Below are 17,227 nucleotides of genomic sequence, written 5' to 3'. Positions count from 1 at the left end.
GGTTAAGTGAAATGTTGTGCTGGCGTAGCCGCTCGTCTGCTAAGTGAAGGCTCATGAACGCACATGACAGAAGAAGACCACAAGCGAGGGCACTAGTAAAGGCGTTAGTCCGTTTTTCTTTAGTGAGTTGAAACACTGAACACGGGACAAGAATAAAACCACCCAGGAAACGAGAGTCCTGAACTCTGAAGGATTCAACAAGCCACAAATAAACACACCTGGTTCTGCCCTCAGGTGAAACCACAGACATGAGGTGATGTCACTAATTAAAAGATGTTTCTGACAAAACCAACAGCGTGCGTGTGTGTGTGTGTGTGTGTGTGTGTGTGTGTGTGTGTGTGTGTGTGTGTGTGTGTGTGTGTGTGTGTGTGTGGGTATGAATCAGCTTCGGATGTATTAAATTCACCAAACCCCGACTATTAAATCTCTTCACAACCGTGAAATAATCTAGTTGTGCTGACGAAGACGAAGATGGCTTCACCTGGATGAACCCACCTCACTGCAACTTCTCCTCAGATAATTGATAAAGGAAGAAGCTGTAAAGTGCACAAACACCTTTCATGAATAATCGATGCACTCGTTTGTCCATCAGTTGCCTGTAAATAGATCTGAAAGGCTTTTAGAATCAGACAGATCAGTCACTTTCACCCAGCTGACAAACCTCATTAACAACATTTACCAAGGGTGAAGCACAAAAACTGACTGAGACTTGACCTCTGAATCCGGGCTCGTTGCCACAGGTGTGTCCTGGCTCTGTGGGAACCTGCTCATTAAAGCACACACTGCTGTTGTCATGCAGGGACTACACCCACAACACGCCAAATTCCATTCGGAAATCTATCATTTTAACGCCGCTGTTGCTGAGATCTTTCATTGTTAATTACAGCGGGACCCCCCCCAACCTTAAAGGAAGTATGAATGACTCTCAGTTACCTAATCATAATTAAGTTTAATCAAGTTTTAAAGTGATCTGGTTCCAGATTCCAAAGCAGTTTTTCCCTGGGTCCTACACCAAGGTGGAGGATTAGCAGCTTCATGATTTACTTACATTTCCTAGAAAGCATTTGAGCAACTTCTGACTATATGCAGCCGATTTGAACAGAACTACAGGTAAATTACATGAGTAACTAAAGACAGTTATTTGCAGCTAACTCAAACTGACGATTAAGCAAAGAGGCGTTAAACTGCAGGTTTCTTAAACACAGTTTGGCAAAAAGTTCTTATGACACAGACGGCGGCACGTACAGGATTTAACAGGATTAAAACGGACTAATGCGGGAATAAAAGTAATAAAAACGTTTGTTTAACCAACCTGGTTTCTATTAGTACCTGAGGAGTTTGCACAGTTTGAGTTTAACAGGCTAATTTTGGATAATATTACGTATAACACACGTGGGAACTACGGGAAACGAGCGGACAAAGGTATTTGCTGAACTTTGGACTCCGGCGCACATAACCTCAGATTATAAAACACATTTTAGTTGGTTTGTGTGATTTATATACGCCGAATTAAAGAGTGTGTTTGGCTGATTAAGGAGCCATCATTTACAGCCATGTTTGACAGGTTTACCTATGTGAAAAAGCAACTCGGAGTCAAAATCGCCTCTTTATTAACAGGAGTCCGTGTTTTGCACGACACAAAACATTTGGACAACAAACTGGGAAAAACTGCACAGGAGCTAAAAAACATTAGTGATGAGATCAGGTTTGTCATTTGTGGACTCTGAAGTGGCATCAAACCACCTTCGGGGCCACATGTTGAGGGTCCTGGGCCTGAAATAAGCCGGAGGTGGAATGAATGGACGGCCGTGACTCACCTATGGAGACCAGCTTGATGTTCTCCTTGTCCAGGAACTCCAGAGCCACCGACACGTTCTCCAGCTTCATCTGTCTGAAGGTGGGCCTCTGGTGGTACTTTCTGTACATACTCTTGTGGCTGAGGACCTCCAGCAGGGCGATGAGCCTCAGGCCGTCGCCCAGGTCCAGCTGCAGATCCACGATCCGCTTGTTGACGCACTTCAGGTGCTCGTTGATCCAGCGGGTGAAGGTGTTCTGCTGGATCTTCTTCCACGGAGCGTCCTCAGCCAGGTCCTTCTCTGTGGCCGGCATGTCTACTGACTGTTCCTAACGCCTCTGGTCCAGACTTGGGTCAACTGTGACAGAGTGGTTTGGAGAGCGCGTCCCGGTCCGGCTGTGCGTCCTCGACCTCGAGTCGGTTTGAAGTTTTTCTCAAGTGCACCGAGACTCACTGGCAGCTGCTGCGTTCAGGAGCTGCTCTGAAAACTCGGACTGATCAGTTTCTTCTTGTTAAAGAGCCTCAGTCAGTGTGGTTTCACTGCTACGGTGGGTTATTTTATTTATTCATTGCAGTTTGACATTAGCAATGTTACAGTGTAGAAATACTGTTTTACAACTAAGGTCTGCATTAGAAATGTTAGTCACAGATACATTATGAAGCCTTTTTCTATGTTTCTAATTAGAAATCAGATCCAAATCATATGTTAATGTGAAAAGCTGCACTCATTAACCAGCCTGACATGGAGACAGAGAGTCACAGATTTATACATCAGGGTGGATGCATTGATCTGTTTGTTCCAGCTGGTTTGGTTTATTGTTTTCTTTTTACCTTTGGACTCAAACAGATCAATACAATTCGATCTGATCATATTTCCTGATGTGAACGGGAACAAATGAAGCTGCTTTGTTTGTAGTCAGCGTTTAATCTGCTCACGCAGAACAAGCCAACCCCTCAATAACACACACACAGATTTCTTTGTGCTGACTCTGTTGTTGTGTCCATTTAGGGTGAAATGGAAGAAACTGTCAGTGCAACATGCTGCATGAAGAAAACTAAGAAAACCTGCATTCAGACAAACTTAAAGAGGAGAGTGTCAGAGTCAGACTGGCAGGCGTCTGTGCACCGATTTGTAAAGATAGAGTTGGTCTTCATCACCTCCTCACTCATCTTCTCATAACAAGAAACTGAAAAAGTCTTCACAGTGTTCCCTTTTTAAAACATGTTTCAGTTCTGCTTATGGTGCCAGATCCAGCTTGTGGTCCCAATGTGCAGTGGGTGTTTTCAGAACACATCATAGCACACTTTAATCCTAACATAAAATATTCCAGTAAAGATTTTTCTTTAACCCTATTTTTATAATTCACTGCATTCAGAGTGTAGTGGTAAAGAACACTGTGCTGACCAAATTTAATTCACATAACAAAACATTCTCACACCAATGATCATCAGTCAGCACAGAGCGGAAAAACGGTTCGTCTTTATGTGCACTGTAGTAAAATTATACTTTTTTTATTACATTAAAAATTACTTAATAACTTTGTTTACTTCAGAAGATTGAATCCCTGATTGAAGGAGTGCAACAATTCAATTTTCGAGACATGGTTCCTCGTTTTTTGTTTTACTTTTCAGTTATTGTGAGCTGGGACGTCTTAAAACGCAGATGACCTATGCTTTGTCGTGTCCCTGAACACCTCACAACACAAAAGAAGCTCAGTAACTACTCTGAACAATGAACCAGAGTAGTTACTGCACAAAGAATGGTATTGAACTTCAGAACTGTTACACTCCTGAATGTTAATGAACACACTTCTAAATTACATTTTTAATTAATAAATAAAAAAAAGAATATGTACATGTATAGTAGTGAATTACCTACCATACAGTGCATTTTCACTCTTTATTTAATTTCTGATTCCTTTTTAATTCTGTGTAAATTAAACATTTCTGTGAATAAAGACACTGGAAACAGGTTTGGTGGGTCAGCTTGCTACAACTTTAATCCAAACATCGCTCTGCATATTTAATACATCATCATATTCTCTACATAGCTCCCTCTCATATCTCCAAACAGTTTTAACAAAATAAGTCTAGTAGCACATCATTCAATAACATTTTATTTTACAATTCTCTCTCTGTACTGTAGTGTTTCTCTTTAAACATCAGGAATATTTGTTCGTTGTCTTTATTTTACTTTATTTTTAAAACACGTAGACAAGACAAGAGTACACTAACGATGACAAACGCTGCTCAAGAGTCCAGAGTGTGAAGGGACACAAACACACACACACACCTTGAAATATTTAATATCTGCTAAAAACATCTCAGCAGAGACCTGAATGGTTAGTGTGTTTAGAGAGGAGTTAAAAAAAAAAGGACAACAGGACTCATGTTCATCACAGATTAGTGTAAAAAATACTAAACCATGTATAACAATGTTGATAATTAGTACTTTTGTCCATTTTTATAATATTTCCGTCTGTTACATGTTTACATGACACTGATTGACTTTTAATGAGGTGAATAAAACTAAACCACTGACAACAGAAAACTTATCCTAATACATTACATCATAATTACTCAGTAACTGTTCCACAATTTTAGTGACATTACAACAAATTAGTGTGAAATTTGGCCACAATTGTAAAGAAATTACAGCAGTTTAGTGTGAAACCCATTTGAAATCTTTATTTAATTTCCTGGTAGTTTGGTCACAGGATGTAAAATAAGTCTGTTAATCTGTGCATTACAAAGACACAAACCTTCATTTAATACCATGTTTAAATATTATGAAGTTACTCGTATCAAGATACAAAAATGTACTTTAAATAATTTAAATGTCAGATTTCTACCCACAGTAATTAGTGAATTATTTTCATAGTGAACAAATGTCCACGTGATTGAATCCCAGAGTTATTTTGGACTAGTTTACTAAAGTTGTGGAACGATTACTAAGTATTCTGTAATATGTGGACTGTATAGTGATGTTTAAAGCCCCGTCAGGCTGTAAAGCTCTGTACTCAGCAGAAATGGAAATGTTTGGATGTATGATGAAGAAGTTCACATTCATTAAACAAGACATTTATGACTGTTCGTCATGTGAAAGTTACAAATCCTGTACCTCAGGGAAAAAACAAAAAAACAAAACAGTACTATCACTGGAAATGTGCTGTATGGTCTCAATATTTGAATTAAAGGACAGTTTTGTTGTAATCGTGTCTCTTATTAATACAGGAGTCGAACTGGTCATTTTCTAAAACCCTTGCAGTTCTGTTCAGAAGTTTGAAATCTTCAAAATGAGAGGATTCATTTCAATGGGAGTTTATCCTGATAAATTTAACTTCACATACTATGATGAAGCCACAATAAGAATTTGACTAAATAATCTTAACAGCCAGACCTGTGTGTGAGTGTGTGTGAGTGTGTGTGTTTGTCCGCACACATACACAAACTGTGGTGTTAGTTACATCAGAGGCACTTTGACCTCCTTTTATTGTGCCCTAAAAAGAAAGTAAAAAAGAAAAATCTGATTTTAATAATTAGGCTTCAAGTTTACACCCCAACCCTAAACTCCCACAAAAAGAAAAAACAAAACAAAACAGAGAAAACGCCTGTTAGACATCCAATAACTAAAACCAGAACAGAGCAGGACTTCCTGAAACCGCCTTCATGTGAACTTTCCAACAGACTCAGATGCACCGTTACGACCATCACCGTTTGTGCTTCATCTGTGCTCTTAGAGCCTGTAGGTACGTTTACTGTGAGGGTGATCGGACGTGGATTTAATTTACAGGTTTACTGACCGAGGAACTCACAGCAGCTGCAGTCTCACGGGATAGAGATGTACCAGACAGGTATGGCAAGATTAAACCACTTTTGGAACCCAACGACTAAGGCTTCGTAACGTTGCCTTTAATCCCACGTTTCGGATTTAGTGCTGAATCTGTTTGAGTCCCTGCTTCAAAGCTCGAAGCTGCTGGAAAGCTTTGCATTCACCTCCATCCTGTTTGTTTACGACGGGACGGGGGCAAATGTCACATTAGGCAGTCTATTTTTAGTTTTTAAAAGTGTATGGAAGCTTGGTCTGCTAGAGAACGCTTTGTTACCCAGAAATCAGCAGAGAGACGAAAATCAAAAAGCCCCCACCGCAGCTGAGAGAGAGCAGAGAATAAAAACAACAAAACTCCCTGTCGCAGAAAAAAAACAAACAAAATAAACCAAAAATTATCTGAATCCTCTGTAGAAACCACAACCTTTATATTCCCTCTACAATTATGTACAATTAGACTTTATACAAGTAAAGCAGTGATGCTCTCCTCACAGCACTCTGAGTGTGGGTGTGTGTTGGTTTGTGTCCTAGGTGGAGCTGCTCTTGGAGAGGTTCGGGTAGAGGACGGCTGCCGTAATGGCGACCATCACTGCGATGACCGGCATCCAGGGGCTCCAGCCGCGCTGCTCGAGAGATACGACAACACACACGCACGCAAAAGGAGAGAGAAGAAGAAAATTAAGTTAGTGCAAATCGTCATGTGTGAACTGGACTCAAACTGGATCAAGACTGAAACCAGGGAAGAGAAGAAAGAGAGAAGATGAAGGAGCGGAAGGAAAGACGACTGTAGAAAACGAAAGAGTTCATTTTAAAAAAGCAAAGCCGATGAAGTCCCAAAAGTCTAAAAGATTACACCACTACACGTGATGCTAATATGGGCTCTCTAACTGTGGATCAGTTGGTAGGGGCAATCATCTACAAACCCCAGGTTGATCCCAGGTCACACATCATATTGTCCCTGGACCACGAACCCCTTGTCCACAAAGCAATTTCCCCACTGTGGGACTAAAAGGTTTCTAAAAAATATTTTCTTACTTTTACTAATTGGAAAAATTCTATAAAACTATACAGAACTTAATTTATTGAGAGCAGCGCCACTGGAAGGATTAGATCGACCGCTCATTTGGATCTGGTGACTTAAAAACAAGGAAATGATTCTGAACAATCTTAACAATAAAATATGTTAAACATGTGAATCACCACAAAAAAGTTCTCAGTTAATATCCGAGTAGAAGCTACTCTTGAGACATATGGTTTAAAACTTGATGACTGGGATTTTGTCATTTAGCTTTGATATGAAAACTACAGTCTGGGTCAAATCTCTTGAGTAATGCAACATTTTAGATATAAACATCCAAACGTCTGCAACTTCCAAAACCATGTAATTGATCATGGATGAAATCATCAACAAAATCTGTGATGTCCTTTTATTGGCCGGGTCTGTAGTACATTAAAATACACAGCAGATGGTTTCTGTTTGTGTTTTTGAGAAGCATGAATTTAATTTTATGACACTGCACCACAGACAAATAAACTAAATAATAGTGTCTAAAGATAGTGTCTTTTGGAACTTCAGGAGAGGTAAAGACAAAAAAAAAGGAGGTTAAATAAAAAATAGAAGAGTAAGCAGCAAAGTAAACCAGGCTTAGGTTACCTGAATATAAAAAAACTTATAGTTTTAGGCCAGTAAACAACTGGAAACACTGGTCAGACATTAAAAAAAAATATATATATATATAGCAAACAAACCAGCAAGACACAGGACATACATGATGGAAATGATGATGCATGTTTTAAAAATTAACAACAAAAAAGGTCTGGAGAAAAATGAGTGTAGGTGTAATAAAAAAAAACCTGTAAGCAGATAAATTAATACAAACTTTAAAAATTAAACAAGTAACTGCAAACCTGCAGCGGGAGATGAAGAAAATGATGCATAAACAGAAGAAGAATTAAAAAATGAAGCACCAACACCCTGAAAAGGAGATTGAATGAATTGGTGCTAGCCACTGTGTTTAATTAAGAGATGGTCAGAAGTGAGGATGAGTCATTCTCTGTAAAGAGATACCTTAAAGTGCACAAGAAAAATTCAGTCCAAACAAAGACTGCAAGGTTTATACTATTTTTAATTTCAACTTATTAAAACACGAAACAATCTGAACTTATACAGACCAGTTGGTCCTCGTACTGCTCAGACCCCCACAGGATTTAGCTTTTATTTTGGATTAATTTGTAAAATAATTTGTGTCTCTAAAAGTAATTTTCTGAAATGAATGCAAATGAATGCATCATTTAATATAATATACATAACATACAGTAATTAACAAATCTTGGCATAAACATAAAGTAGATACAGTAGAAGAAGAACTAACCAAGTGAAACAAATTCAAAACCCAAAAGCAATTAACAAGTATCGTCCGTGTGACCAAACGTGCATTAATCTTCCAGTTCTCAAGATATGCACTACATCCTACTGTTTAAGTAATGTTACTACTAGTAACTACAATGTCCATCTGTTTTGGAAATTATTGTGCAATCTTCAAAACAGAATATTAATAAAATATAAATAAATAGATAAAATCTGAACATAATTTTTGTATTTGATCACCGTGTGACGACAGATAAACTGTAATTTTTTTTATTTTTAAGGACCTACTTTGATTTAAGCGGTTTTGAGAAATAACTACCACAACAAGTACCTGAAAATGTTGGTATGAACTCTTTCAGACACTCAGATTTTCATGTGATATCAAAGACAAAGCTTTTCTTGTGGGAGCCTGAGGACTAATGTTTCCTTCGAGATGAAATTAATAAAATGTGACCAGGCAGTGCAGAGACTCTGGTATCCCTTTAAACAGAGAGTTTATGGTTAGTGGGAGCCCGTCCCTTTAAAGGGCAGAGTTCAGTGTTTCAGAAGAGCAGACAGCCATGCAGTTAGAGCTGTTCACACCAGAAGACAAACACAGACGACCATGATGATGAAGATGATACTTGATCTGAAAGCGAAGAGTAGGAGGTGAAGAGAGCGTCCTGGTGATCAGAATTCAGGGTTGAACTGGAGATATGTCTGATGAAATGTAGGACCCTGAATTCTTCACAGATCAGGACGATGTTTTCACCTCAGTCCTCTTTCCTTCCACAGATGATGTACAGATGGAGTCAGACACAGACAGACAGATAGACTGATGTCATGTCGGTGTGTACCTTTCTACCACAACTGGCCGAAACACCAGTAGAGCAGAGCCAGGACAAGGCCCATGAATATGGCTTGGACAGGCTGCAATATGGATGGCTAGAGGGGAGGGAGGGAGGGGGGGGGTTAGGGAAGGGGAGGAGAGGGAGAAGAAATCAGCCAGCAAATCAACCAAAAACCAACATGGAGGATGGCACAGCTACAGCGAGAAGGGAGAGAGCGAGAGACAAAGAGAGAGAGGGGGAATTTGTAGGAAGGCAGGTTCATATCGAGTCAGCCGTTCCTACACAGCAACAGCCACATTCACAAAACACCACAGAAGAACCATCTGTCACCAAGCTCTTTGAAACAGCAACATTTTCCTGTTGGAGTTCGGATCATTAACTTTCTGCACCAGGATCGTAATAATAATCATAATTCGTACAAAACATAGAAATATTGGTGCCTGGTGAAGATAAATCATGGACTTCAAGGATAATTCCAAAACATTTCAACTTGTATAATAGTTTAGATCCTCATTTCTACTAGTATTTATACACATGCAGCACTGTTTTCTATATTGTCAGCATCCTAAAGCTGGATTGCAGAGATTTTATATATATCGTTTGTGTTTACAGGTCTTGGGGAGAACAACTGCACACCAGGAAAAGTTGATAAACTGTCTCAGATCATGTCCCTTAAGTCGGCATCGACAGGGACCAAAGACCCAAGTTACTGAAGGCGACTAGTTCCAATAATAACTATAAACTTATTATTGGAATTAAACACACTTAATTTCATTTTTGAGGCATCAACAACTGATGGTGATGATGGACAAAATTATGAAAGACTGAAGCTGTAATAAACATGATTTATCCTTTACAAAAGGAATCCAGTTAATGTGGATTATTATTCTGAAAAGCTCTGGTGAAACAAAACAAACACGTACTGTCGTGTCAACAGAAGACTGAAGAGGAGAAAGAGGTGAAGACAGGTAGTTCAGAGAGAAGAGGAAGAGGAGGTAGTAAGAAGAAGAGGAGGAGGAGGCTGTTCTGCCTCGCTGTTCTCTGATTTTGATTCATTTCCTGGAGATTTCACAACAGCAAAGTCAAACAGCTGCTATTTATCCATTATTTTCATAATTAAAATGTTATTTCATATTATTCATTGTCATTAGATTCTGTTTACATATTTACATGTTTCACAGAGGCTGATATGAGGTCTCTGTGAAGATCTGCTTCAAGATTCATCTGGAGATTAAAACAACACTGGTTTGTCAGTAAATGAGGAGGAAGGAGGCTGTGAACTGTGAAGTGCCGGGTGGGTTGTGGATAGCAAGTCCAAAGGCCTGTTTGACAAAGTGAGTTCAACCTGAGGTTATCTGGCTTCACTGAGCCCAACGATGACCATCCTGGACAATCGATACTACAAAGCAACGTGTTCCGTGAAGATTTCCTATCAGGCTGTGAGCATAATTACATGAAGGAGACAGACATGTTAGAAGCAACATCGTCAGAACCATGAATGAGTTTTTTTATTTGATATGAGGTGTACAGTATGTAAGAAACAACTACTTATAATAACTACCAACCGAGGACAGAGAGGAGTCGTCATTCCTAATTTACTGGCATCTTTCAGTAAAATCCTGGGAAACTTAACGGTGTGGACATAATTTTATTACTTTTAAATATTCATGTGTTTTTATTATTATCGTTTCATGAAGTGTCACTTTGTGACACAGGCCCTACGACCGCCATTGTGTCCGTAAGCACATCTGGGGTTTCTCCTGCATTATTCTTACAGTAAAAAAAGACAGACAATAACAGCTGCAATTACAGCCGAGCAAATGCAAACACATGTGGTCGATACAGTACTGGGTCTGTTTACTCACAGAGCTCGTCTTGTCCTGTAGCAGCTTCAGGCTGCTCCTGCACTGCTCCAGCTCCTGGTGGATGTTCAGCTTCTCCTGCTCTGTTCTCTCGTAGCGCTGACGGAGGTCCAATAGCTGGGACTGTGTGTCTTCATACTGCACACACAAGTGTAACATGTCTAGAACTTGTCAAGTCATCAATATCCTAATAACTGTCTTAATGGCCTTGTGTACCTCTCTTTGCAGTGTGTGTGTGCGGGCCTGGGCCTGGTCCAGCTGGCTCTTTAGCCTGCTTGCATCCTGCAAGTGTTGGTTCTCCAGAGAACCCAGTTTGTCCTGCAGAACCTCCTCCCTCTTCTCCAGAGATACCAGACTGCTGCTGAGGACCAAACTCTGCTCCCTCGTGCTGCACACAAAGACATACAGCACAAACATATCAGAACTATAACCAGAGGAAATTAAAGTAATGAATTAAGCTCGATTTCTAAACAACAACAGGTTGTGAGCTGCTGCGACGGCTGTTTTTACATTTTCAAACATCAACCACCATCCAATGTAAAGTAATATTACAGTAGGTCACACTACATTTCTTAGATTAGCATCGTAAGAAGCTTTAAGGTGAATGTTCAGACTGTATTCAGGGAACAGACGAGATAGAAAAGAGCAGGTAATTACTGAAATTTCTTTATATCTTTCTACTCTCACTACAACCTGATATTCATTATCATTATCTGAGTATTTTTTGCTGTAGTATCAACATTAGTACATTTTTTCCTCGTAACAGCATTCAATCACTCTTTTTTTCCTCTCACTTTCTGACTAAGTCTGACTTATGTGACGTATGAGGATGTGAATGTTTATTGTTTTTCCTGCTCGAGCTCCATCTGTTCACTCTCACTGAGCTCATCTGTGGTAAACATTTATTCTGATCTGGGAAATGATGTGTTGAATGTCTGGGTTTCTTTTATTGACAGCAAAGATTTTGATCTGATGGGACATTTCACTGAACCAGATGAAGCCACAGGGAATTTCCTTCTGACACAGCTTGCAGCTTGCAAATACAATGCTTATGGGGACACATGAACAATCAAGCAAGTTTTATTTCTGAATCATGTAACCCTGCAGCACGTTCGGAAACAGCTGGAGCAAAGAAAAAGTCTATTCTGTTTATAGGCCTTTGTGTTGCACTGCTGCAACAGTTTCACTAAACTGCGACATTAGCAACGGTCAAATAGGCTAACAATATTTTACAGTAATTGTGCTGTAACATTGGAAATTAAATCAAAATAGAACCATTCAACAATATTTGTTTGGTCTCAAGCGTACAGTTTTCATAGCTGTGCAAACAAATATAGTGATCAAATACAAAACATCAAAAAAAAAAAAAAAAAAAAAAAAACTAATGAAATATTTCCTTTTGAGCATTTTTATATCTTGAATGTTTTTAATCATTCAATTGGATCCTTGTCAGTGCTATGACATGGGAGTTCAGTGTGTTGTCCAATGACCCCTGATGTAGTCAGGAGGAGCACCAACCCTGCAGATGACTCACTACCAAATGAGCCATAGCTGCTGATGTAACATCTGCAATGATCTCCTCTTCATACTGGTGTTTGTGGTTGAGGTGGTGGAACAAATTCAATTCACACTTCCACCATTTGTTGGTACAGGTTTCCAACACAGCTTCCAAACGACACATACAACTCTTTATTCTCTAAACTGACTGCACCAGCCTTAACTTGTTCTGGTGTAGGCTCACTCGAGATGTTCATGTTCCGGCACATTTTAAACACATTATAAAGGAATGATATCATCAAGATGACAAATGTTTATCATGGTGTTGAATTATCAGGACATTTCAGACTATACGATATAGTAAAGTTCTGTAAAGTCTGAGACCCTGTTAATTTAGAAAGATTAGTTTAGAAAATAGTTTCAGGTTGAGCTAGTACCCAATAAAAAAAGAGATAAGAGATAAAAAAGAGATTTATGAAAACTGCTTCCAGGAGCACCTACAGTTTATTGGATACTCGTCAAACTCGACAAAAACCTGCTGAGCTCTCATCCCTGATCAGAACATGTAGTGATGTTTTCTCTATAAGGGGGGAACTAACAGAACTGAACAAGTCTCAGAGCACACAGCTTCAATCCATTAACTTGCTGACGTCTCAGTCTGGTTTGGTCAGTTGTCTGTCATCTGTCATCCCCTCATCCTGTTCTGCCTGAATCAGCTGGACACCATCATTCCTCGTGTTGGTGTTTTAATGCTGAATCCAAACTCAGACCTTCTTAGGATCTGTGGACTTGGCGCCACTGCTGTCAGCTGTCCTCAGCCAGAATTCATCAGCACGATCACGCCTGTCACAATGACTTTTAAGTCTGGTTTTATTGCTGTAATGTTGTTTGTCACAGAGTTTGACACGCATTCCTCTAGCGTTTCAGGTTGACCATCATCTTTACATGCAGTTTAGAGTTTAGAGATATTTAAAAATGGAGTTACATATTTTGTGGGATCTCCAAAGATTGATTACATTTAAAATAAATTTCTGTTCTGTATAATCTTTAATGTTCCCAATGACTTTACTGGTTTTACTGGTGTGGTCTGTCCATGTATGAACATTTTTCTAAAAATACATCTACATATAACCTGTGTAAATAATACTGTACATCTAAAGGTTTATTTAAAAGGCAGAATTTGTTGTAAAAATGTCCTTTAAAGTATTGTGGCCTTTGTTTTGAACTGCTGATTCACATTAATCTGACTATTCCCCAGGTTTCTACAAAATCATTACATCAGTGTGTCTACCTGCTGAGTTCAACCTCCAGGTGGTGCAGTTTGTCTGTAAGAGCTGTCCGTTCAGCTCTAAGGCTGTCACAGTCCTGCTGCAAACACAGACACCGCTGCTGCAACGTAGCGCACTCCGCTGACAGACAAGAGAAAGAATGGATGGTTAGAATAGATAAGTTAGTCAGTACAGTTCTGTGTGTTTTTTTTGGAAATCTGAAAGAGAGTGCTCACCCTGTAGGTTGTTGGCGGTAGTCTGCTGTTGTTGCTGCTGCGTAAAGGCCTCTTGCAGTCGGCTGATCTCCTCCTCATACTTGGAAGCTGTGTTCCGCCAATGCTCCAACTCTAAGCGCACAGTGCCCAGGTCAGCCTGCAAGGCTGCAATCTCCCGCTCCCGTTCTGTTGTAGCGTTGTCCATGGCGTGCCTCAGGACGAAAATCTGATAGAAACGGAGGGGAGTCGGAGAAAGATCGGATACAGTCAGAGAAAGCCAGACGGGTCAGATAGAAACAGAATCACAGAAGAGTCAGGCAGAGTTAGAGTGGGAGTTTGGAGAAGTCAAATGAAGTCACATGAGAGTGAAAGGGAGTCATGAAGAGCAGGCAAAGTTAGAGGAGTTATGAGGTATTCACACATACAATTCAAAAGTCTTCATTCATTGTCAGTGAGAGCTGGTGCTGCAGGCAAAACAGCAAATTCCCACATACAAAGTAGTCTGCATTGTTTGGCTTCTCGTCAATCTGTAGTTCAGGGGGTGCATTGCGTTGAGCCCATAATTTACATGCTTTGATCCAATGACCCTCAAGTCTTCTGACATTTACACCACCACCACCAAACACCAACAAAGGCCGAGATTTGTTTTCATTCGTTGTTTTTTCTGTCTTGTAGCTGACATTATGTAATGTGTTTAAAACATGTTGTAAATAATCGGGATGTGGATTGAGGCTGCAAGAATCAGCTTTTCCTCCATTTTTCACAAGTTTGAGCAGAATAGTAAACAATATTCTGCTTCAGTTTCCACTGGAATCAACAGGATTGTGAATATTTCTTGCCCAGCAGCATCAGAGGATATTTGAATAAAGTTCAGCCTTTGTCAGCTTTTCCATGGTCACTGGCTACTTATTGCCTGTTGTGCTTCACAACAGATAGAAAAATAGAGATGCCAAATCGTGTTTTATCAATAATGAATGGAAGATGTCACTTGCCAAGCCCAGAAGAATCAGCTTTTAGTTAGAGGAGAGCCAAAGTTGTATGGAGAGTTATCAGAAGAAACCACAAGAATTCAGAGGCAGGTAATGAGGTGTAGTGGTACCTCCTCCTGGGCGGAGTACAGCTCTTCCCTGGTGGTGCAGATGGTGCTCTCCCTCTGTTCCCTCAGTGCCTCCATATCAGCCTGCAGCTTCCCAAGCTGAGCTAAACACACACAGACACAAGTGAGAAGGTAACAAGGTAGATTATGACACATATGTGTGTATAGTCTCTCAGGATCTATAGGGTGTGTGTGTTTGTACTGACTCTGCAGGTACTGGATCTGTTTGGTCGACTCTTCAGTCTGCTTAGAGTTAGTCCTTTTCTCCTCCTCCAGCAGAGCTACAGAAAGACACAGACGGTCACCACCTTAATCTCACTGATGTGTTTTGATGTCATGTGACTTGATGAGACTAACATTTAAAATTAATTTATCACAACAATGTCAGAAACTATAATGTCAGATATTAGATGGAAGCTCACACAGGTCATCTCTGATTTTCAGTCCATCAGGTGAAATGAGACTGTTAATTACCTTGTAGCTCCAGACATTTTTGCTTGCCAGTGTTGGCTAATTCCTGGGCCTCAAGAAGTTCTCTGTGGAGATGGTGGATGACCTGCTCTGTGTCTCCAGGCTCTAGGCCAGCTCGATGTAACTCCGCTACATGACACAGAGAAATTTAATATTCAATAAAGTTAAATGAAGAACATGTACGACGACAGAAAGGACAAAGAGCCACAAATGTAACTGAACAGCTCCACCTACGGGAGTGTTAGCTGTATTACTGAATCTGTCAAATACCTTGGCTCAGTACCTCAGTAAATGTGTTTATTGTCAGTCAGTTATTGCAGCACAACAGAACTACAAAGCAGAGATGAGCTGCCTTTGTTACCTTTCAGCAGAGCTACTCTGTTTTGAGGTTCATTCAGCTCCTGATCGTCCATGTTGCCGTCTGAAACACAGTTAAAAGTACAACTGATGTTTGTTTTTAATGAGGACTACATTCAGATACAACGACAAAATCACTAACAAAATTAGAAGATAAAGGCAATAAACAAAAGTTCACAAATACACATAAGAATGATTAAACAAAACGTCTGAAAATAAATCTAAATGTCTTTTCACAATCTTATTAAGAACCAGCTCCACTATTAATTAATTAATAAATAATAATAATAATAATAAATTTATTTATAGAGCACTTTTCTAAACATATGTTACAAAGTGCTTCACAAGACAGACAAGAAACACATGTAGCCCAACAAGATAATTACATATTTTATGCCATTTGTATAAAATAGAGCTTTAGAAAACGTATTTCTCATTTTAATACTATTCAATGGAAAGTTAATAAATATCAACAATATTAAAACTAAAACTGATGAATAGAAAAATATTTGAAAATAAAACCAGAGTGAAAAACATAATCATGTAAATGAAGACATTACATATAAAAAATACTCAATGTAACTGAATACAAATAATGATAAAGGAAAATTTCTGACTACTACATGACTGTGTTTTTTACTGACCTGACGTGTCGTCACTGCTGCGGTCTTTGCTGGGACTCAGAGTGTCTGACATGTCAGACTCTTTGGCATCCATCTGATTCCCTGCACACATGCACACAAGCACACACAAACACAAACACAAGCATTAGCCAAGAGGTCATCGAATGGGTGGGACAAACCATGAACAAGTGTCGTGCAGTAGAGGTACTGTAGTAAATGAGGCACAGCAGGGTTCAGGAGGTCAAACAGCGACAGCAGTGGCTGTCACTATGAGAGAGAGAGAGAGAGTGTGTGTGTGTGTGTGTGTGTGTGGCTATCATTGTGAATACCAGCATGAATTTTTTAACCTATGGAGTGAGAACATTTTAGCAAGTCCTCACAGTGAGAAGGGTGTTTAAAGAGCAATTTCGGGGTTTGATTAAGGTTTTGGTCAGGGTTAGGGTAAAGTTTAGGGTGAGGCAGATAGTTGTGATGGTTAGGGTTAGGATGCGGCCGTACAGGTGATAAATTAAATTTGTCTATCCCTTATCTGTGATATCAACAGGAAACATCATAAGTACAAATCAAAACATGTGCAGTGGGTATTCACAGTAGAACTCCCTTTGATTCCCTGGTGCCTCTTAGAGTGCTTATGGGCTGTACCTTTCAGTCGATCGGGGCTGGTAAGGATGTCATCTTTTGCCGTCTGGTTGTTCTGTAGGTGGGCGTCCATCACTTCTACAATCATAAGTATAGAATTGTTAAGGTAAGATCTATAGTTCATACCTTTTAGTGACAATGGAATACAATTCGACTTCATCTGATAAGTTAACAGTTTCAAATCTTAAACCCTAAAGTCAGCTGTACTTCACAGGGCCTTAACTCTCCGATTTCTGGCTTAACTTAAGAAAATAAAAGTCATATTTTATTCCTACTTGAAGCTTAGTTCTTACCGTCAAAGTTGGCCAGTTTGTGGATTGAAGAACTCACAGACTCCTTCAGTTGTTTGACCGCTGCAAGAAAAAGAAGAAAACCAG

At 39.6% G+C, this 17,227-nt stretch overlaps 2 protein-coding genes across 8 annotated transcripts in view; both read right to left on the bottom strand.

The window, feature by feature from the left end:
• Window positions 1-2,122, bottom strand: part of LOC113154305 (filamin-B) — a 49,805-nt gene extending 47,683 nt beyond the window's left edge. The window contains exon 1 of the mRNA XM_026348413.1: window positions 1,818-2,122. Within this exon, the coding sequence (XP_026204198.1) occupies window positions 1,818-2,109 (292 nt within the window). The 5' untranslated portion in view covers window positions 2,110-2,122. The remainder of the gene's footprint in view (window positions 1-1,817) is intronic.
• Window positions 2,123-3,768: 1,646 nt separating this feature from the next.
• Window positions 3,769-17,227, bottom strand: part of slmapa (sarcolemma associated protein a) — a 46,006-nt gene continuing 32,547 nt past the window's right edge. For 5 of the 7 annotated variants that reach the window (XM_026348419.1, XM_026348420.1, XM_026348421.1 and 2 more), the window contains 12 exons: window positions 17,144-17,203; window positions 16,854-16,928; window positions 16,233-16,313; window positions 15,593-15,652; window positions 15,235-15,360; window positions 14,967-15,041; window positions 14,764-14,864; window positions 13,686-13,890; window positions 13,473-13,590; window positions 10,901-11,072; window positions 10,688-10,822; window positions 3,769-6,247 (listed from right to left, as the gene is read on the bottom strand). In XM_026348419.1, coding sequence (XP_026204204.1) covers window positions 6,152-6,247; window positions 10,688-10,822; window positions 10,901-11,072; window positions 13,473-13,590; window positions 13,686-13,890; window positions 14,764-14,864; window positions 14,967-15,041; window positions 15,235-15,360; window positions 15,593-15,652; window positions 16,233-16,313; window positions 16,854-16,928; window positions 17,144-17,203 — 1,304 coding nt within the window. In that variant the 3' untranslated portion in view covers window positions 3,769-6,151. Of the gene's footprint in view, window positions 6,248-8,828; window positions 8,917-10,687; window positions 10,823-10,900; window positions 11,073-13,472; window positions 13,591-13,685; window positions 13,891-14,763; window positions 14,865-14,966; window positions 15,042-15,234; window positions 15,361-15,592; window positions 15,653-16,232; window positions 16,314-16,853; window positions 16,929-17,143; window positions 17,204-17,227 lie in introns of all 7 variants that reach the window. The other 2 variants (XM_026348418.1, XM_026348422.1) reach the window with 1 other exon arrangement.

Source organism: Anabas testudineus, chromosome 5, assembly GCF_900324465.2.
Source record: "Anabas testudineus chromosome 5, fAnaTes1.2, whole genome shotgun sequence".
In the NCBI taxonomy this organism is placed as follows: domain Eukaryota; kingdom Metazoa; phylum Chordata; class Actinopteri; order Anabantiformes; family Anabantidae; genus Anabas; species Anabas testudineus.
Note: the sequence above shows the minus strand (reverse complement) of the source record. Positions and strands in the feature narration are given on the sequence as shown.